This window comes from Notothenia rossii, assembly GCF_949606895.1.
Source record: "Notothenia rossii genome assembly, chromosome: 6".
NCBI classification, from domain to species: domain Eukaryota; kingdom Metazoa; phylum Chordata; class Actinopteri; order Perciformes; family Nototheniidae; genus Notothenia; species Notothenia rossii.
Window position 1 is genome coordinate 30,598,935 of NC_136909.1, and position 23,771 is coordinate 30,622,705.

The 23,771-nt window shown below is 37.9% G+C and overlaps 1 protein-coding gene across 5 annotated transcripts in view; it reads left to right on the forward strand.

The window, feature by feature from the left end:
* srrm4 (serine/arginine repetitive matrix 4) overlaps positions 1-23,771 on the forward strand; it is a 129,684-nt gene that overhangs the window by 100,152 nt on the left and 5,761 nt on the right. For all 5 annotated transcript variants that reach the window (XM_079690569.1, XM_079690568.1, XM_079690570.1 and 2 more), the window contains 6 exons: positions 6,038-6,121; positions 6,230-6,319; positions 6,407-6,433; positions 6,673-6,723; positions 19,818-19,895; positions 20,641-20,806. In XM_079690569.1, coding sequence (XP_079546695.1) covers positions 6,038-6,121; positions 6,230-6,319; positions 6,407-6,433; positions 6,673-6,723; positions 19,818-19,895; positions 20,641-20,806 — 496 coding nt within the window. The remainder of the gene's footprint in view (positions 1-6,037; positions 6,122-6,229; positions 6,320-6,406; positions 6,434-6,672; positions 6,724-19,817; positions 19,896-20,640; positions 20,807-23,771) is intronic.

Here is a 23,771-nt window from a genome sequence, read left to right on the forward strand (position 1 = left end):
AAGGTCTTCTTTTACATTTTGAGAATAAAGTTGAACTTTCAGTCTAAGTGCCTTTTTTAGTAGATATAAATCGGAGGATGAGTATTTTCTATGTTATTTGTTTGAAAATACGGTCAAAATAAGAAAATAATAAAGTTATAATATCGAAAATAAAGTTGAAATGCGAAGAATAAACTTGACATTTCAAGTTTAAGTTAGAAAAAAGTCAAGCTACAGCATTGGTGAGTTGTTGAAAGTTGAAAAAAAAAACTCATGCATTATCTGATATTATATAATATGATAGTAGTATACTGGATACTAGATGATCATGTACAACTGAAATCGCTGAAGGAGACTGTATATATAATTGCTAACTGAAGCCTACATTCAGCTGGTTGATTTTTATAATAGTCATTATCACAAAAATAATTCTATGTATTTATAAAAGCACAACACATTCATTATTACAGAAGATGTCCTATTCAAAAAGGTCATCTTACAATAAAACAGTGAATATGTGTTATGTGATACTTGTTATCAAAAACCTTTCAATAAAATGTGCTTTAGGATGAAATGTAAAGCAGAGACATTGTTGGCAGGGCTGTAGTAGAAGGCTGTTTCAGAGCCAAGGAGCCAACACAGCTTTCATCACACTTGGTTATTAACCTTGACTCTGGAATAGATACATATCCAAAAATGCGGACCTCAGGGGAACAGAACAGGTTTGAAGTTTGGTTATATACTATCTTGCAAGACCATGCTGAGCCTTGATTTTGAATATTAGCATTTTAAAAGGAATTCTCAAACAGATTTGAGAGAATTGGGACAATACTGTTATAAATCCTCCAACTTCAATATTTTCTGACAATCACTACTTATCTAAATGGTGAACTTTGTCTATGGGATTGTCATCAAGAGCAATGGAAGGTTATTCAGTTACTGACTGTACAGTCAGGATCAAGCTTCTACAGCTACACAGAGGCATCTCTGGCTATAAACACATAATTAATTCATCAAAAATGACCAAGAACGAAATAAATTGTTTGTGTTTATTCATCTCCGTCTGTTAAAAAGTGGCTAATGAGGTGGATACACTTCCAAAGCCTTTGTCTCATTTACAAAGCACTGCAAGTGGCTGCCTGTGAAAACTCTCCTCTGTTGAGAAAGACATTTGTTCTTTGAATTGTTATCTTGCTAATTGACCAGAAGCCGCCTTATTCAGCAGAGCAACCAATGTTAATTATAACATGAAACAGAACCAACTGACAGCAGCTCCCTTATAGACACTAGAAGTTAGCTACTGTGTTTCAGAAAGCTGTTACCAACACATCATTTCATAGAACAAGTGACACTGAAATTAACCATTTGCGTTTAATTCTGTTCCCAGAAAAGGTTTTATTCCTCGACAACCCCCCACTAGAAACATAAGAAATTCAATATCCAAATGTACAATATATGCGCTTTGAGTGATGCATTTTTTATATAACAGCATATCTAAGATGCAGTTACAATTACAGTACTTGTGCATGATTGCGACCCTGGGAAAAAGCAACATGTTTTCAGGAAAATAGACTGCATTGAGCATATTCTCATCAGGTGTCCCCTAAATCTCTTTTTTCCATACGACATTGTTTTGCACAATCACCATTCCCAGTGTAGCCAGCAATTGACTGTTCTCTCATTTTCCCTTTCATTCTCTCCACCTCATCAAAAGAAACTGTTTCTGCTGGCAAGAAAAAATGCAAATGCTTTCCTTGTGCTCTCTTCCTACAAGGCCAGAATGCTACAAGTGTTAATGAGTGACAAAGTGTTCTCATTACCAGGAGAGGGTACTTGGGCTTGGTCGGTCTAATCAGCCCTAATGCATTTCAGTTCCTAATGCTCCCAAACTGCCGACTACAAGCAGGGCCATTTATTATAGAGAGACAGTCTTCTGCATCCAATGAAACAGGCAGATAGTCTCCAGAGCTCTGTAGTCGCATACATCAAGCTGGGGTGCAGTTTGTCTCTGTCCGGACCACTTCTGATCACACTCACCTGTAACTGTGACCTGCTGTTGGTTCGATGCAAGTGTCAAGTATTAAGAAAGTGCGTGAAGGGGCCCTGTCATGCTAATTTTCAGATTTCGTTATTGTTTAGTGCCTTTACAGTGACATGTTTCCATGCTCAAAAAGGTCTTTATCCATCTCATACTGCCTGTGCTGCAGCACCTCTTTTCACCCTCTGTCTGAAACCAGAGCCCAGTCAGCCGGCCGGCTCTGTTGTGATTGGTCAACCGCTTAGAGAAGTCCCGCCCCTTAGCCTATTACGTACAATGTGTTGGAGCGCTAGTCAATAGAAGCACGAGTGTTACATAGTGATGTCACTATGTAAAGGGAAGTAAACCAAGGACTACACACAGGGCGTTTCAGGCAGGGGCGGAGTGTGTGGGAGGGAAACTTCCTCTGGAGGGAACTTTTGTTTTTCAGTGGAGAAGAGCACTAGCACTTGTGTGTCACGAAGGAATCTATAAAAAAAACTTGATTGATTGCCACTCGTGCGTGTCCTTGAATTCAGCTGAAGCTTCGCCTTCCCCACGTCCTTGAGTCACGGTGGATGGCTGCAGATGTTTCTCGAGGAGGAGTCTGCTGCTTGCGTTCATTTGTCTAGCGCAAGGCTCTTTGTAAACACTTAATCTAAATGGCCCCAGAAACAACTGAGCCAATGAGAGCCATGCTACACTGCAAACAGCAATTTAAGGGAGTGGTTAATATGTGGATTATCTTGAGTTCAATAAACCTCGGAAATGAGTCTCAAAAGTCATATTGATAATGGACCAACAGTCTCGAACACAAAGACATTACATTTAGAATTATATTAACATACAGGATTGAGAGAAAAGCAGCAACGTATAACAATTGAGGAACCTGGATCCTATGAATGTTTTTTGTTTTTGCTTGACCAAATAATTAACAATAATCATTACATTTAGTTCTTCAAAGAAGAGCTGCCAGGGAAAACATATATTTTTCTGATCTTCCCTATGGATTTATTTTTTAGAAAGATTTGATATGTCTAGTGCTTGGGGATTGAGAAGATTGAAGCTTGTTTCTCACTTGATGGAGGATCAAAACAAATCTGAGAGGCTTGGCTCAAAGCTGGTTGGAGTTTACAATACAAATGTAATAGTAAATAGTGAAAGGAACTTGACGTTTAACAAATGAAAGGTTAAGGTTGACTTTCCTTGAGTTGCTAGTCATAAAGGCACCTTCTTTGTGGACTGGGAATACGGATGCATTGTTCAATGGATAAGCTTCAATTATTAATCCATAAAACTCTTCAGTGTGCATGTAGCAATATATTTCTGTCTGTATCGGGGTAAATGCCAGTGCAGTAGTTGTAGTGCATCATGTCTCCATGCCAACTCCCTCCTCTACCTTATTTACTACCCTATATGATGTTAACACTCCATCACCAATTCAGGTTTATCCTACACCAGACACCATTTCCAGATTTCAAAATGAAGCTAATGTTAAACCTCCTTATCAAAGGCAAGGTGAAGCTGCCGGAGTGAGTTGCATTCAACATGATGTTATTGTACATCTCTCCTTTACCCAGTACCACCCTACATGCTCGCTCACTCCCACCTGTCTTTGCTTCTTATGAGATTCAGTTGGTCTGCACTTGAAAGGCTCACTCAGTGAACCTGTGGTGCTTCAAAGGCCCTCATCTCCCTTCACACATCAGTCATTTTCAGAGAGAAAATTAAGCGGACCTCTGGACAGCAATCAAGCTGTTCAACATATGGAATCAGACAAGTTTCATTTCTTGGTAATTACTTGTGCAAAACATGCCTTTTTGGAAAGGATTTATTTGGACTGGTATTTTTGCGCCAGAACGCTCATGCACACTTCCTTTCACTTTTGGTACGCTTCCTCTGGTCCGGAGAAATATACCTGCAGTGACATAATTTGGTCACACAGCCAAGTCGCAGCTACTCAGATCCCAAATGCTCAGTGATCGATATTTGACTTAATACAGTAAAACAGGTCTCTTAGTGCTCTATAAGTACCCATACGCAATTGAATTATAGAGAATCCCTAAGATAAATTAAAACACTTTTTCTCACAAGAATCCAAAATGTTTTAATTATCAGGATAAAAAAAGGATATTATTAAACGATCAATTCTTACATTCATAAAGGTAATATTTTGTAGGGATTACTGCCCAAGTGTAGATTGAACACAGTGAAAGATTACAGGTTATGTTTTGTACCGTATATGTGTTGGTACAGTAGAAAATATACAATTATTACAGCCAATAGAAATGCACAACACAGATTTCAAGGCTTAAGCAGGGGATGGGGTGTATCACAGATCTATCTCACCCTCTGAGAGAGGCCATGTTGTCATCAGCCTCAACTTCAGTGACACTCACTGGCATGCGATCTGCTTTGTACTTTAAAACAGTCCCGATAGGATTTCATCATCCTGTTGTGATGGGATCATCTGGTATAGGACATTCAGCTCACAGATAATCTTGCTTGTGTTTGTTGTGAGAGGGAATCGGGATGCATTTTCGTGCAGTTGTGTGATGCCAGCCATGAGTCATGTGGATTATTTTACCCCACTCATTCTGTGAGGGTTATTTGCCAGAAAATAATTTAGGAAGATCATTTTTTTATGACTTGGAAAGTATAGAAAACTGTAGAAAAATAAGCAACTTTTACACTGGGGCCTCACATGTAAAGATTGGTAAATAACTTATAATATATTGCCTCCAGCAAGGGCTATGGCACAAAAACAAATTTTCACAATTCTCTTTAGTTGCGCTCACAGCCTTGAAAAGTGACATTTGAAATGGACAAAGAACCACTATTAACCTAAATACTTGGTTCCAATTTAGGTATTTTGTAATACTTTGAGCACCACCACAGGATCGTCAACCCTGTTGCCTGGAAAGCATGTCAAGATTGATTGTTTTTCTAAATTATGTTCAGTACAAAATGCTTCTGTTTTGTGTTATCCGCTTCGAACAATGCTTGTTTTTTTAATTATCTTGTTCCACTGAATGTGTGCATAGCAACTGCACTATGGCTAAGCTCAGGGTAAGGTCGTGGTTAAAGTCAATAAAAAACCCAACGCTTAATTGTTCATTTTTGAATGCACACTGCTCCACCACACTGACTGCCACTGGCACGGTCTGTATTAGGGTGGTCCTTAAAATTGAAAGTCGGAAAGTCTAAGCTCCAATCCCCAGAATTCATTCTATTAGTCAAGAAAACTCTCCTGGTGAATTTTTTCCTCAATCTGACAACATTTACCCCTCCCTCATCGACGTTGAAGTTTAGCCTCAGTTGCAGCACCGTGGCTGCTGGTGTGGCAGCCCAGGTCGATGAGGGAGGGGTAAATGTTGTCAGATTGATGAAAAGATTCACCAGGAGAGTTTTCTTGACTAATAGAATGAATTCTGGGGGTTGGAGCTTAGACTTTCCGACTTTCAATTTTAAGGACCACCCTACATGAGGCTAAACTTCAAGGTTGATGAGGGAGGTTTAAATGCAATGAATTTGAATGAAATTCACCAGGAGAGTTTTCTTGACTATCATAATGAATTACGGTGTTTGAAGCTTAAAATAAATGAATTTGAAAATGTGCATGGCACTAAGGACCACCCTACTCTGTATGTATGTACTTATCTTTGGCATTGCATTTAAATTGCGAGCTCTAGAATTGTCCAATATGGACCTATTTCCCATGACCACTGGGCTGTTGATAATCCATTAACCTCTGTTGTATAAGGTGGAGGAAGAAATATCAGAGACGGTCGGATACCCCAACTTGGCAAATAAAACTTAAACTATCTGTGTTGGTAGATAATACAAGAGGGAAGCAAAAAGTAACTTTTCGAAATTGAGTGGAATAACCTTTTAACTCTCAGCAAACGCAATATATTCTGTAAATAAAATTCCAAAAGTCCAAACATTGGAAGAAATATTAGAATCTCTGCTGCTGCTGAGATTTCCCATTTCATATCACTGAAGACTGACGTGCCCCCTCTGTTCTGTCTCTGCTCGCAGTCCCTCCTTTGATGAGGAGCTCTCCCCTTGGCCCAAGGGGAAGAAGAAAAAGCGAAAGTCTGAGCGTAAGAGGAAAAGGAAAAGGTCAGTTCCCAAAATGATATGACTCTAAACTAAACAAACTAAGAAAATAGGTACAAGAAGAAGCTTGGTTCTCTCTATAGTTCATGTTTATTTGTTCTCCGGCTTTAGGTCTACTTCCTACAGCCTGTCCCCGCTGAGGAAGAAGAAAAAGAAGAAGAAGAAGAAGAAGAAGTGCTCCAAGAAAAGCAAACGGCATAGGTAGTTCTTTCTTTCTACAACAATATTGGAAATATGGCATGACATTTATTTTAAGATAACTGAAATCCTCTTTTTTCCCTATTCCAGGTATACCTCCAAAAAGTCAAAGCACAGGTATGTGTCCGATAAAAAATGTATGCCTTTCAAATGGTTAAATATTCATTTGAAAGAGCAAAATGTAAATGTGAACACCTGGATTAATTTGTGTCATAAAGAAGTTAATATTTAGCTTCTGCTTTTGGTAAGATTTCCAACTGAAAAGCCAATTTTTTTCATGTATGAGTATGAAAGCAGTCTGCTTGTGTAAGCTTTATACGCCTCGCTCTTTATTCTATTATTTTTCTTCCCACCAGTTCTTCAAGTTTAAAACATAAGAGGAAGGATGAGCGCAAGCACAAGAAAAGGTCAGTCTGTGATTGTTGCATTAGAATCACGTACTCTCTAAATCATACATAACTTTTTTATTCCCTCAGCCTCCTTTTCCTCCTCCATGGTAAGCCAGTCACTGTATGTTTTGGTCATTGGATTTTCTTTTCACAAATGGATATTCAAAAACAAAAAACGACTGGATATTTAATTTTCGTTTTAAAATTGAAAAACCAAAATTGAAATACAAGGCGTTTTTCTTTATCATGGTCAAAAAGGGATTTACTAAACTTAAAACGAGATGATTTTCATTTTCTACTTCTCAAAACAAAAAATAAAATCACTAGAAAACAGAAACAATTTTTCTGCTACCGGAAGTTACCTTACTAAATAAGAGCGCAGATGAGGTCAGCATCCGTGTAATCTGTGTATCTACCGTCTAATTGTTTTTCTTTATTAAACAAGTAATGAAATTGTCTTAAAGCAACCAAATTATTTGAGTTAGGGGAGAAGGCTTATCCTCTACAATCAGAGGTGTTTTTAATTACCACTTACTTAATAATTGGTAGCATAAACACAAGTTTTGAAGTTGATTACTCAAAAGATTAAGTTGTTCCGACTAGTTTTACTCCATGATTTAAAAGGAATTTTAAGTTGTAAGTACTTAATTACCCTCATTCGGGATACAAGTTTTTAAGTTGATTACTCCAAAAATTAAGTTGTTCCAACTTGTTTTAAGAGGTGAAATGTAATAGGTTAAAGAGAACGCCTGTGATGAGCTGATTATAAGCAGCTGCGGAGTGAATGTATATACACCCATTCTTCCTGAAAGAACTTGCGCTGAGCTTCATTTAAATCTTGAAAAAAAAGATAAATAACACAAATTTGAATTGCCCCACAAATAATAAATAAACACATTAGCCATATTACCATGGGAAATGGGGACACAGCAAATACGTGCTGCCATCACAACGAAGTTAGAGGCCAAATATGTAAAATATATAAAGTTTTTGTAAAACTACAGTAACAAACTCTCAATGGCACCAATCTGCAGATCACACACATCAATTTTACAAAAGATGTAACAAAGATGTTTACACTGCCGACAGTCATTATTTCAAACAGTATGAACACATTTAACGCAGAATGCTCGCTCATTCATTTGTTTCCCTCGACCACGATGGTTGCCATTGTATGGTCAGATCCTGGGGTGGACCGGTCACTGATGACGGCGATATTCATGTCCTTTTGAAGCACATTAAATAATAGGTTAGCGCACAAGAGATAATGAATCAGGTAATTGCATACTTTTTAAACTGTCACTCTTAGCGAATTCAGAGCCATTATTACCAGCTGCTAAAGCAACGCTGGCATTGTTTTCACCTATTGAGTCTGCATGTGTGTGTCATCATGGCAATGTGGTCCTGAAGACACACAGAGGTGCTTTTGAGTACTTTGCCTAGTGTTTAAATGTATGTGGACAGATTTTGTCAATCACAACTGTGCAAGTTTTAGTGTATCTTCTCATCTTTTTTGCAGGTTCCATACAATATTTGAACTGGTTAAGTGAAGAGCAGAAGCCACTTTTCAAATTGTACACAATCCTTTTCCCATGCCCTTGCTGTCAACACCTATCCATGCTGAACGTTGCTAAGATATTATTGATTGGGGTGTGGCCAAAAGTGCAATATGCTTCAAAATGTAACTGACAGAGAGCAGTGCTTTTGTCCTGTGTTTACAGTGTTACACTGTGCCCATGGATTTTATTTTATTTCAAGATTTTTAATTACGTCGCTAAACTCCTTGAAAAGGTCCTCTTCCTTTTCTCCAAGGCACACGACAAGGCAGCAGATGGCTATAGTTCTCTGCGTACTTCAATTGTCTTGTGCTATTTTTGAAAAAGGAAAAAAAAGAGAAATTACCTAAATTAATATATTCTGAACTGGTGACTGCCTGGTGACTGCCAACAACTTGCATTTCAATGAAAACTCTAAATAATGATCCTACCTCAAGAAGCTAGTCCTTGATCTGCTTCACGAGATTCATTTTTAATAAAAAGCGATATCACAATAGTAAACAAAGTATTTTTACTCTCACAGTAGCCTCTACTACTTTGTACCCTCTCACAGAACTATTCACAGTTCAAAGGCTGCTAATTTTGGTCAAACAGCAATTTGCCTATACAGTGCAACTACAAGGCTATCTACTGTATTTGAATGACAAAAGATGACACTCACCTTAAAATGTCCTTTGTATATTTATATTTGTCTTAACTGTCAGAACTTGTCCAGGCATGTTAAGTGGGAGTGGACTTGAAATCCTTAACCCAAGGTGTAGAACAATGAAGTTATCAAGCCAATTGAATTACTTACTACAACTTGTATTTTGTTTTAAGTCAATTAACGCAGAAATCAGAGTTCAAATTACACACAATATTAAGTTGATGTAATTACCAACATTATTACGTCAACACAACTTATAAATTAATGTTTGCAACTTAAAATATTTATCTAAATCAATTAACTCACATTTTTATCTTGCAACCATGCATTTAATTAAGTGGAGGTGAAAGGTCGCCTGAATTCGTTTTTAGAGTGTAGGTGAATTTAGCGGTCACAACAAAAACAGCCAAGACATATATTGAGCCCAGAAAATTAATGTTATTAAGGGCTGTAAATATAATAAGCCTGTGTCTAAAATGGACAACATTGTTAGGAGATTTAAACTACAGCGATTCTGCCCTGCGGTCAACTCAGCCGTCTCTCGAGTTTGTTTTTTCAATTCAGCTGCTCTTCATTTTTTGTCCTGTTATATTTGATGATCGATACAAATATTTGTTATCATAAGTTCTTAATAAAACTGACACTGTTGGACTCGGAACTAGTTTGACTGCTACCAGAAATAAAATGAAGTACTTTTACGGTGTAGCTTAGTGAATAATCCTCTGCCAGACTCCCTATAGTACCAACCCAGTCTCATGGCATTTCGTGTTCACCAACACGATTTTTAATCTATTGATTCGTGTTCACCAACACGATTTCCCCCTTTTTTTCGTGTTGCACAGCACGATTTTAAAAGCAATGTATTTCTATTGGTAGTCTCACGGCATTACGTGTTATAGGAAGACCGGAAGCTGTGTGGTTCATAAAAACATGTTCTTACTCAATATCAAGCCACAATTATTGCTTTTATTTTAAATCGTATAATTTCGGACTTTTGTTGCCATCTGTGAGGAAAATAAATGGGGCTGAGAGCCTCAGGATACTGAAATCTGTATTTTTTAAATCTTCTTTTCCTTCTAATTTGTTCTTCTTTTCAAAATAACACACTGTTATTTACTCACCAATAACACACATTTATCCTTGTTTTTATTTATTGGTTTATTTCCATAATCTCGGGAATTTTTGACGTCCGTCAGGAACTGAATTTCAAAATAAAAATAACCGGAAACAGACGTAGGCCTCTATAGAGTTTAGGATGGACGAAGACACTACACTACCCATAATCCCCAGCTATCGTTTAGGACTACAGTCCCCGTGATTAATCTTCAAGCTCTGGGATTGGATGTTGGAGTGGCAGTGCGCCAAGGTTAGCCTAGCGTCAAACAGCTGTTTGAAATGGAACGAAACCACGCCAGACTATCCAAAACTGGAATCGAACCCCCCCCCAGAACTACACATGCTGGCTATTGTGTTTCGCAAAATGTTCTATGGGACGTCTCTACTGAACGTTTTCGTTTTTCCCACAATTAGAAGTTGCCATGACATTGGTGTTATCAAATGTAAAACATATAATTAATAAATGGGTTAAAATCGCTTGTGTCCATAATGCGCAGCATTAATATATACCCACATGACAGCTCATTGTTACTTTGCAATTCTACTCCACTACAATACAGAGGTTAACCTGGTATTTTTACTCCACTACACTTATTTGAGTTACTTTGCAGATTCTGATTAATGATGTGAAATATAAACAACCCTTAAATCAGACTTTAGTTACACCTGAGTAAAATTCAGGGAAGGTGATTGTCAAGTGCCAACAATCAGTAGAGATATTTGATAGTTGGTGCTTGAGAAGACTAAACATTTATCTGCAATTGACATGAATGGAAACGAGTAATAAAGTATATTCATTACTCGTTATTCTCTACTAATAGTTAATTAAAGACTGTATAATGGCTATTTTGCACATCCCTTTCAAGATTTTCAAAGGTTATTGACATATCATATACACAATACGGTGTATGCAATGAATGAAAATCTTGGGTCACAGGTTCCTCAACAGCGCATTAAAAGACATCTATCAATATGTGTGTATACCTCCACCATTAAACTGTCATATTCTGCACATTTATTATACTATCTGCATACATAAGAGTATAATTAATATGTATAATATCAGTTAAAATAGGTGCTTCAACATAGTTAACATTGCAGGAAAGCAATATATTAGGCGTTAAGTACTTTGTCAGGCTTAATATTTATCTGTAGATACCCCCAAAGCTTTTTTCTTATTTAAAAGAAGACCTTAATCTAAAGTACTATTTAATGTTTAAATAAAGGTTAATTCGTTTTTCTGTTTTGCACCTCCTCCTATTAATATCTTTGTACATCCTGCACTAAACTGTTTTATTGTAGAGATCACTTATAGTATCTTCTTGATTTTTTATATTCTATATTGCTATCATTGACCTTCTACTTTCCCCCTATGAAAGTATGTACTCTTAATATTTTTTTAATCAAATATAACAATAATTATTCAAACAATAATTCAATAACGTGCTTTAACCACTAGGCGGTGCACACAAGGTACACACAGCCATAATAACTTTGTATTATTAGTGTAGGACACTTATGTATGTACAACATCTGAAGATGTGTAGTTTTATTCATGTTTTCACATAATTTTACAGCATATTGCTATACTATTTCAGACTCAGTATTTACATTCTTATATTCAAAGAAAATCAGTAATATCTTTAAAAACTACAAGTCCTTTTCTATCAGCTGTGCACCGTTATGGTGTAAATATAACCTATCTACTGTACGAATTAGATCAAATGTAGAAGTCAGCCGAATTAGTGTTGATACTGCAAGGAGACGTATTGTGTGAAGAGAAATTGAACATGTTGTTTCCTTGTTAATATATTTATGATCCACGTCAAGTATTCAGTTTCGGCGGCATTTCCTTCAGTTTTTCCAAAGGTCTTCTCATCAGGGCTCCATAAATAAACAACTACGGCAGATCTGTAATATGTAATACAGCCGAACCTTGTATTACAATGTCGTTATGTGATGACTTTCAAAGAGAAAAGCAAGAACACTCGGAATTAAGTATTATTTTATTATTTTAAAATGTTTTTCCGATTTCATATCATATAAACTCCAAATACCAACAGGCATTGCGGCTAAAACATCCAATCGGCAAGCTTAAACCATAGCTGAGGATCTTGGGTAATCGCTCGAAATGCCTACGTCTGTTTCCGGTTATTTTTATTTTGAAATTCAGTTCCTGACGAACGCCAAAAAAGCCCAAGATTATGGAACAAAACCAATAAATAAGGCTCTGAGCCCCATTTATTTTCCTCACAGACGGTAGCAAAAGTCCGAAATTATACGATTTAAAATAAAAGCAATAATATCTCTCCTGATTGTTGGCACTTGAAAATCACCTTCCCTGAATTATTATTATTTTTAGGGAAAAAAAGATTTTTGACATTAGTTCTTCGTGAGTACTCCCACAAGTACTATGGAGTACTTTTACTATGTACTTTTCCAGTAATCCTCTGTCAATGTCCCCTCCTGAGTACAAGAATGCATGTTTTTCTGCTATTTTTAATAAGCATTAAAAAACCTTTCTTCCTGAGACTGATATTATTAGACAGAGTATTTTAAGAGGATATGGTGGACGTATTATCAGCAATACTTCCAGTCAGTACTCCAGCAGCAGCATTTTTAACCCTTGGAAAGTCTTTAGAGTCTGGCCTGGATAGCTGGTCACAAATATCCTTCAGCAAAGTGACACACTCTGGTTGGCCTCTTATGATTTTGCTGTCTTTTAATATATAATTATTTCTCTGCCGCTAGTTCGTTCCTCGCAGATTCTTCATTCAATCAGGCTTCAAAACAGGCACTTTTACTGTATGTGTTTGGAGAAATAACACAATCAATGGCCCAGAATTGTACTTTATAAACTGTGAATCTTGTGGTGTTTGAAGAAATACAGACTTAAGCCGGCCAGGTTATATTATGCCTTTTTTGGAGCCCTTTTTTTCAATATTTATTAAAATGTCACTGATTTTTTAAACAAACCACTATCTGAGGATAATACAAGCAACCATAAAACGACCCTTTATCTAGAGAGCCATTGAAGCCCATCAAGAATTTATCCTTCCACAAATCTTTTCAACTGCTGTATTAATAAATTTGCCACGTGTTTTCAAATTCAAGTTAAGGCACTATCTGTGTAGAACATTACAAATATTCTTAATTTGCAGTATTTTATTTTAAAAGTGTTCAGAAAGACTGCATCAATGATATGCTATATATCTATATATATTATTATAATTTAGAAAGGTTTTTGTGAGAAATCATTTCAAAGTAAACTTTTTTTTCATTTTATATTTAAATTTGAAATGTTGGTACACAACATTATTAATTTATACATTTTTATAATTTAAAAAAAATTATGAATCCATTTATTTGATTGTGTTTCCTTGAGGCTCAGAGGCTGGGGAAGATATCCAGCAGTTCAACATGCACATGTTCTATTACATGTAAGTATAAGTATAACATGGAGAAGGAAATAAAATAGGTTTCATAGGACGATGTGGATTTGTTTTCTCTCACCTTGTAATTACACAATCAAATACTCTATAATTTAGCTCTGGCCTTCACTCACAAAAAAACATTTTGTTGAATTGGACAACATTTTTTAATCTCTATTGACTGACACGCAATGACTGGGACTGATGGAAGAATCTGCGAGGAATGAACTAGGATCAGAGAAATAGTCCTATTTAAAAGACAGCAATGTCATAAGAGGCCAACAAGAGTCACAAGGGTTTGTCACATTTCTGAAGGCCAGTCTCTAAAGACTTTCCAAGGTGTAAAAATGCTGCTGCCGGAGTACTGACTGGAAGTATTGCTGATATCGTGTCAAATCCTCTTAAAATACTCTGTCCAATAATATAAGTCTCATGAAGAAAGGTGTTTTAACGCTTATTCAAAATAGCAGAGAAACATGCATTCTTGTACTCAGGAGGGGACATTGACAGAGGATTACTCAAAAAGTACACAGTAAAAGTACTTCATAGTACTTGTAGGAGTAGTTTAACTAGTACTGAGTCCAACAGTGTCAATATCACGAAGAACTAATGGCAAAAATATTTTTCCCGTCATCAAACTTAGCAGAAATGGCTTGATTTTGTTCTCATAAGGGGACTTTGACAGAGGATGTTTTACACATTAGAAGTAGCCTACTTCATTGTATTGTGGTAGTAGGTGTAATGGCGCATTTCCACTACAGGGCATCGCTCGGCCTCGTTCGGTATGGCTAGGCCTCGTTAGGCCTTGTTAGGACTGGCTCACTTTATGCTGCGTTTCCATTCAAGTTTAGTATCTGGGGCAGTAACTATAGCAGGGGTGGGGAACTTCCGGCCCCCGGGGCGTATACGGCCCGCAAGACCATTTGATACGGCCCTCGAGGTAATTTATAAACACATGCAAAAAAGAAAAAAATTAAAGAAATCTAGACCGCAAAAAAATTAAACAAGTGAGTGCCTGTTTTTCCTGGCCAAGGTCAGGGTCCTTGAACACAACACAAGCCTAACGTGTCATCACGTGATATATGTTTCGTCTGACAGGGGTGCAGTTCTGAGGAGAGCACCAGAATGTCGCTCCGGCACTTCCAAAAATCGCAGTACCCATAATGAGCCGTACATGCCGCAGTTTTTGCGTGGCTGTGTCTTTAGTTGAAAGCCCATTGGCGATCTGTTCATCTGTCATACTGATCATACAGTCAATAACTTTGTTGTTGTTAGCATCCGGTTAGCTAGCTATGCTAACGAATATAAGAAGCTTTTTCTCCAACCAGTGAGGTAAAGGCACATCTTTATATGATCATTATAGTTATAAAAAAATAAGACAATAAAGTAAACAGGTATAAAATAATATACCTTTAACTTCAACATTTAAAAAAAATCTTCCCGGGGGAGCATGCCCCCGGACCCCCCTAGAGGAGGTTAGGTCCCCCCACTTAAATCATGTCCACATGGATAGGAAACTAAATACATTTGCACACATCTTGTGTCCATATCTTTCTGTTGTGGTGGTCATACCACAACCGTGCACATGCATGCATGCACGAGTCATGGTAAGATATCTGGATTAAGAGGTTGCTTTTTCTTTGCACAGCATGAAAGATAGGCCAAATGAATGGGCTGTGATTTTAGTATTTTTAAGCAGAGTTCAATAATTTGTATGGCCCTCGGAGGATGTTGGAAACATTGAAATGGTCCCTGAGAGGAAAAAGGTTCCCCACCCCTGAACTATAGTAACGCAGTGTAGGCGGAGCCGTGACGTCATCTTCAATGAGAACCACAGAAAAACAACATCAGCCGTTAGCTGTTAGCACTCAGAGCTCACAGCTCCTCATATCTGTTCAGAAACTAGACAAAAGTTAAACAAGTAAAAAACAAAGACTGTCTGTGTCATGGTGAATACAGTCGCTGGTTTATTTATGTCTGTATAGGCCGTTGTTGTGAGTGTGGACGGTCAGAGCATATATAACGTTAGCTTAGCCAATCTCCATTCAGAAAACACACATTTTAAAAAGTTTCTCGCCTGCCGTCTGTCTGCAGACTTGTCAAAGCATTAATTCATGGTTTTTACAAACCGGTATCAGTATATTGTTACTTCGGCAGCATTTTGAAACGTCTATTACAATTAAATCACGGTCAAATATGTTCATTTTGTTGTAGTTGTAGCCCCCTTGCCAGCGATTCTCTCTCTAGTTTAGCATATTCAAAAACGGCACGTTTAAAGCAAGCTCCGCGCTCTAGTGGAAATGCGCCATAGACTACTGAGTCCAGCAGTATCAATTTCATTAAGAACTTATGGTAAAATGTTCTTTTTGTCACTCATCAACGATAGCAGATAAACATGCATTATGGAGGGGACTTTGACAGAGGATTACTCAAAAAGTACACAGTAAAACTTAATTTCATTTCTGGTAGCAGTCAAACTAGTACCGAGTCCTACAGTGTCAGTTTTATTAAGAACTTGTGGTAAAAAATATTTGTATCACTCATTGAATATAGCAGGGAAAAAAATGAAGAGCAGCTGATTTGATAAAACAAACTTGAGACAGCTGAGGTGACCAGGTGCCAGAAAACATGGCAAAACATGGCAAAACATACTCTAGAGTTTTTTACCACAAGTTCTTAATAAAACTGACACTGTTGTGCTCGGTACTAGTTTGACTGCTACCAGAAATTAAGTACTTTTACTGTGTACTTTTTGAGTAATCCTCTGTCAAAGTCCCCTCCATAGTAGCCTACATAATGCATGTTTATCTGCTATCTTTGATGAGTGATAAAAAGACAATGTTACCATTAGTTCGAAATGATATTGATACTGTTTGACTTTGTAATAGTTAGCCTACTACTAACAATACATTGAAGTAATTTTACGGTGTACTTTTTGAGAAATCCTCTGTCAAAGTCCCCTGCTGAGAACAAAATCAAGCCACTTCTGCTCAAGTATGTTTGTGTGAGACAATGTGGGACATGTAAATGCAATGTCGACGCGTGAACTTTCAACGGGGGATGGAGAGACACTATGGACGCTTGTGAACTGTCAGTGGGGGGTGGTACACTGTCGACCTATGTCGCCTGTCAGCGCAACTTACATGATGCCGTTTAAAACATATAATAATAAAGGATGGTGTCGGTGTTGTGTCAAATTATGAACCCCCGTCGTGAAATGCACCCCTTGACACGGGAGCGCACATTTCAATGTATAGTCCGCTATTCTATGTTGTCTTTTTGATGGTTGGGTTGTCGAATCCTGGATTTTGCATTCATTCGTCACTTTTTTTTCAGTACATTTTTTATTTAATATGTTTTTATTTAATTGTGACGTCCTGTCTGTATACTTGTGCTTGTACTTGTGCTTTACAATGTATTGTTTATTTTTACATCAAGTGCTTGAGGGTGGGATTAATAGAAACATTTGTATTTAGGGGGGTGCTTTTATGAACAGCCTGGTTGCCACGATAGGCACCCCTTGCTATCTCTGACAATAAACGTGTTGCATACATGAACTTGCTCCATTTATTGGTACTTCAATCAGGAGAGACGTTGATGTAAGAAATACATATTTATTACTGGGACACGTCATATGAATGAAATAATGATTGCCAGAATTGAGACAGGAGAATGGAATGGTGTTTGGCGATTAGGCCCAATTTGCAGGATTATCATTCAGGAGGGGAAGAACCGCTCCGAAGAAACCCCCGGGGTCTAGACACTGGTGGTGGTGATCAGTAGGTGAGACTGGTCTGGAGGGAGAAGCATTAGCTTGGTCCTGTATGAGACGGGAGGCGAGAGGGGTGGAGGAGGGTTGCGTATTGTCACCTGAAATGACAGCTGACAAGAGGGAAGAGCAGATATAAAGGGATTAGCGGGTGCAACGATAGGCTTGTGAGAATGGAGAGAGGAGTGATTGGTTAGCTGGGGAGTGACGCCCCCGATCACTTAATGAGGGAGGAGAGGGTAAAGAAGTGACGTGTAATATGGATGGAGAGCTTGGTCTTCCTGCTTGAACTTGCGCCAAGCTTCATTAGTCCTACAACTGGGGTGCTTTTTACGGCAGGCCAGGGGGTGCATTTCACGACGTGGGTGCATCATTTGACACAAAACCGGCCGTCAGCGAACCAAGCCGGCCTTTCTCCGCATCTGATTCATGTCATAAATCAGACTTTAGAAAAACATTTTAGCCAATCAAAAAAGGAAAATATGCGGGACATCGTCTCAATTTACGGGATGCACCAAAAGTCGTGAAAATGCTGTGCAGTACCGCACAAAGCGGGACATCTGGTCACCCCAGTGACTTCCGGTAGCAAAATATGAAAAACCGGTAGTTTTTTTGTTTCTGTTTTCTATTGATTACATTTTTTGTTTTGAGAAGTAGAAAATGAAAATCATCCCGTTTTTTAAGTTTAGTAAATCCCTTTTTGACCATGATAAAGAAAAACGCCTTGTATTTCAATTTTGGTTTTTCAATTTTAAAACGAAAATCAAATATCCAGTCGTTTTTTGTTTTTGAATATCCATTTGTGAAAAGAAAATCCAATGACCAAAACATACACTGACCGCCTATCTACCCTTTTCAGAACAGCCATTACTGAGGAAGAAATAGAAGGCATCCTCACATGTAGGGACACGAAGGGTGAATACACAAACTCGCAGGCGTTTATTTCTCAGAGCAAAGCGTGAAAAAGCCCTCGTAGAAGAGGAAAAAGCGATTGAATGCTTGAGCCACAAAGGGAGTTAAAAAAGGGGTGGAAGAGGGTAAGAGAAACCAATTTCATGCTGTGATCTTGCAACATCTTATAATTCGACTTTGGATGAGCGCGCCGTTGTTTGTAAGCACAGAGCCAAGTTCAGTTTCTTCTTACTTCAACAGAATCCATTCCTTTTCCAGCTCACGTCAACTCTCGCCTCTTTTATGCTCTTCATGCCTTCGCTGTTTCTTTATACTTTCACTTTCCCTGATGTGCTCTCCTATTTTTCCTGCTCATATGCTTCACAAAAAACAAGATTCAAACATTTTGCATATGCCATTCATTTTACATACGCTACAGGTTATAGCCAGTGAGGAAGATGCCATCCACATTCCAAACACTTCTTGCTGTGCTCTGATTGGTTGATTGTTTTATCAACGGGGGGTAAAACATCAGTAAGCACAACCCCTGACCTATTTGAATTTCTTTTAAAGAAAGTCAGTAAGTTAGTTGCTGACATTTGGTAAAGCAGCGCTAATGCTAAGAAAAAGATGCCCAATGGGGAGGGTTAGGGTTACACATATGTTGTCAAACAGGATCTACAATGTAATTTAATGTTACTTGCAAGAAATGCGGGGAGACTAAGATGGAGAATATCACAAATCAAAGTTCCTGGGCCAGATATCAGGCTGGGGTATGTTGATGGAGCCTCTAACTCCAACACGGTCCTAGAAGTAGAATTGTCAGGTGTAAATGTCTTAAATAGTTAATGGACTATTTTCCTTGTTCTTCATTGACCTGCCGACTTTGTGCAGTTGCACACAAACACACAGCCTACCTGTGCAGCCACTATTACAGATCTTTGAGTTTTAAGTGGTTTATTTCAGAGTTTTCTGCAATGTCAGTGGACCCCAAGAGGGCATTCAGATAGTTCCAATGGTCCCTAGAGAAAGGGTATTTTATACTAATCAATTCACTATAGAATTGAGCCTTATGTAACTTATACCCATAACAGTGACTATTTTTAACATAGGTTTCACTTGTTGAACTTATCTCCTCAACTTAAGTAAAGAACCATAAAATCCAGTGCTTTTTATGATCCAATAACCAAACTCTTTTCAGATGACGGTCCCTGAAGTAACATTTTTAAATAAACAGGCCTTTGATCCAATGTACCTGAATTTAAGTGCCTGACTTGAAAAAGGTTAATCCATTGGTTTAGATAACTAACTGTTGTGCATTGATAGGCTGATCGTTTGACTGCTTGTGTTTCTTTAAATGTCTCACTTTGTGATAGCGATGTTTTGTTCCCTGTTCTCAGCACTTCATTTAGTATATCATGATGGTATAAGAAGGTAAAAGGTGGAGGCTGAAGACATAGCGGAGCACGTCTTCCTTTATAACACAACATAAAGGGTATACAGTATGTGCAATATGTACAAAGATGCAAATGTAAGCCATTTCCATTGGTATAAAACAAATAGAAGAAGGAGTCAATACTTGGTAAATGAAATAAACTGATAAGCTGATTATAAAAGTAGTCAAGTGCTTCCTGTGGATTGATTGCTTGTAGTACTCTGAGCTCCTTATCCACTGGTGTCTTCTCTCCTCATCACCTCATCAGTTCACGGACTCGGCGGAGGCGACGCTATCGGAGGTCAGAGTCGGACAGTTCTTCTTACCGATCGTCCGCAGAGGACAGGTAGGAAGCTGTCCCTCCCCCTCCTCACCCCCTTTACTCCCTCAGTTTATCTTATCAGCTCCGGGTGTCTGCCGGTTTCCTGGTCACACCAGAGCGATGACTGATAAGGCAGAGGTGACTTCCTGATCTCAGGCACGACCGGCCCTTATCACAGCTTCACAGGAAGTGGCCCCATATTCCCTGCACAGATCAATTCACTCCATTATAATGACATATTGCAAAAATCTTGAAAGATGAAGGATGTTGTTTTTCACAGTTTTTATGGATTTTACTGAAAAGGGTGGACACGTAAGGATCTCTAGAGCTAGAGGAAGAAGTTGGCCCTGGTGATAATTGCTTTTTAAATAGTCATTGATCAACACTGAATGCAGAACATTGCACTTAGCATCAGAGCGCCACTTAGCTCCATCTTTATGAACACTTCAATAAGTGAACTTTGACCTGTTAATCTGTAAGATTAAATTGAGGTCTGATTTTCAAAAGAACAATTACATTTAATTATATTAAATATGTTTATAGTTTTTTATTACACAATTATTATTATTATTATGATTTTATTGGGTTTAGAGAAATAATGATTTGGCTTTAAAATACATTATTATAAAGAAGAAAAAAATATTTCCGCTATTTTCTTAGGTAGAAAAAGGCTTGAGAAGACATTCTCTTGAGTGCAGAATTAGCTGTAAGTGATTTGAAGCATTAATGTAACGATGCTATGTAACTTAAACTAAGCATTTTCCCACAGACACCACCTGCAGAGATCTGTTGTTCATCACACATTAGGAAACCTGGCAGCTGTAGTAGAGGAAAACAACGGAATGCTTGACCATACCGACCTGAAGTGGAGACCCGCCACCAAATCAGTGTGTAAAACGGCTCCAAAATATCGCTCCATCCTGTCCACCGCCACAGTAAGTACACTTCAGACCTCTAACGCTGCTGGGTCAATTCCATTTCTCAGTTACAGTATGGCCATGTGAGGCAGCTCATTCTCAGTCAAAATGAAATGCCTACAGAGAGGCAGTTGGGTTTGGAAAATACTCATTTAAAAGAAGAAATCATATTTTGAAACTCAGCTGCTTTAAAGGTGGGGTAGGTAATTTTGGAGAAACCAGCTCGAGTTCGTTAGAATTTGAAAATACACAACCAGAAAAAAATCTGCCACTTCCTTACAGAGCCCCTCCTCCAACACACACGAACGCTCACATGACCAATGAGGGCACGAGATAAGTTTGTGCACAGATGGAAGGCTGACAGGCAGGTAGGCCATCCAGTTATTTTAGCCGGGCCGGCTAAAATGATTGGTCGTGCTTTTTACAGTATTACGGGTTCCACAGATGACATTTCTTTATGGATTTTTTGTCAAAGCACTTAAGATATTCATTGCTATCGGGATGTTAAGAGCATTACATGGAATATAACAAAAAGTGTATCTCGAGCCGGTTTCTCAAACTTACCTAACCCACCTTTAAAGGATCGATATTCCCAAAAAATATTCATGGCCTGACTGATCTTTTATGAATTCTTTATTTGTACAGTTATTTTGTCAGTTCTTGTTGACTTTCTAAAACCTAATATAGACCTCTCCATAACTATAATGATACTGCTGGGAAAAGGACACATTCTTTGTATTGAGGCAATGTGAGTACAGTGTTTTCTAATCCTTATTTTCCCTTCTATAAATAAAGTTCTGGATTCAAATGAAAACCAACACCAATAATTGTTTTTCAATTTTCGGAGCTATTACTATGAATTTAATTTAGAAAAATGTGTTGAGTGATGTCAAAGAATATTCAGTGACAATATTTTTCAATAATTGTTTTAGGGCTGTGTTGCATCCTTGGTCAAGGTGAGGATAATACTGTGTGTCAGCTTTAACTGTTGACTTGCTAATATAGATTTTTAGTTGACGTACAGTATACTGGATGTAAAAAAGCCAGTACTTTATATTAAGATGTGTCTGTAGTTAGATCTGCGGGGTACTGCTTGAAAAACAGCTAAATTGAGTATAGCTGCACAGGAAGTGAAGCATTTGTTGTGTATAAGGAACACAAATTAGATTTTAAAAAACTGTTTTCATGCAAGAAGGAGAAAGGAAGCACATGTTTATTGTCTTGGGTCATCAAAAGTTCAACATACTGGGATTAGTCACTTCTGCTTCCTCCACACACACACACACACACACACACACACACACACACACACACACACACACACACACACACACACACACACACACACACACACACACACACACACACACACACACACACACACACACACACACACACACACACACACACACACACACACACACACACACACACACACAGCACTGGCATTGGATTCAATTGTAACTACTTAATTCATGTCAGAATAATTGTACGGGAGAGTGGGCTGAAGCAGGAAAATACGTCACAAAATGATCACTTGATTTTTTGAATTGTTAGTATTTTCTTGCCACTTTTGACCAAAATAAGCAACAACAAAAATCAGGTAAAAAAATCATAGTTTTATTTACTTTTTTATTTGTATCTAATTACCGGTAAATACTTCTGGTTTAGACGGACAGTATTTTGTGATGTCTAAATACTACTAGCTTTCTTTCTGGACTGAGGATTTACTGTACATTCATCAAAATATGTTTTATATATATATCCACGACTCAACTGCGAATCACAGACGACAGCATTTTCCAAATGTGCTGTTTATTGCAGGTTGATTATCTTTTTTTTCTTTTATGTGATGTTCTCCCATAGTGTCTTATCAAGGCTGTACAGCTTTGACCTTAACCTCACTTTCCCTTGCTTACGGAGTGTGAAATATATTTAATTTCTCACCAGCAATCATTAAATGATGCTAATTGCACATCATGTTTTTATAATTACACACCACAGGGCTTTCATTGAAATGCAATAAATGAATCCATATATCAAATCATGCCTGGCATTCAATATCCCAAAGTCTTTTAGGAGGAATTCACAGTTGGTTGCTGAGGGGACGCCTTACTGTATTGCAATAACTCTGTGGTATTTGCATTTATTTTGGGGGTTTGGTTTGGTAAATGTAATTTCAAAAGCAATGCCGAATGATTTTTGTTTAATATTTCTTTCCCCAAAAAAGCAATCCAGAAAGGGACAGGTAGGTATGACCGGACAGAATAACCCCCAGAAAACCCTCTAACCCTGTAAATGTAACTAATGAAATGATTTTGTGGTGGGAGAATAAAAAAGACAAAAGCAAAATTGAAAGCTCACAAGAACCATTTGAAATGTTTATTTGAAGGCAACTTATCCAAATATCTCCAGGTGACGGTAAAAGAGGTCTCTGTTTAAAAAATGTCTTTCTGTTAGTGAGAACGATGCGAGTGGAAGACAGGATTGTAGAGGAACTAAGATGTGTTTATTTCCCTCAGGGGTTCCTCTGTTGTATTGACTTTAGACTAGATAATGGAACACCTTCGGGAGGACAGACTAGATAAAGAAAGAGTGACTCCTTATCAATAAATAAACAGAGATCTTCCTTTTATTAGTCAGCTATGATCCTTGAAGAGACACTATATTTTTCCCGTGCATGGATATTCGCAGTAAAAAACTTTAATAGCTGCATTGTGCAGTTGTGCTTTAAAAGTACGCTCTCAGAAAAACTCCATAACAATGCACCATTAAGGAGAGAAAAAGGAATATACCAATATAGGTCTAACTGGCTCTGGGTTTGAAGAGAGGGTTATTGTCTTTTTCTTGCAATTGACGACTCTAATGATGCACTTATGTTGCCCGCTCTTCCCTTTTTCTTACACCTTACCTACTTAAGGAGGAAATCTTGATTGGTAAGTCGATGCTATCTGCAGATTTAGGGATTTACTTGTCGGTCGCT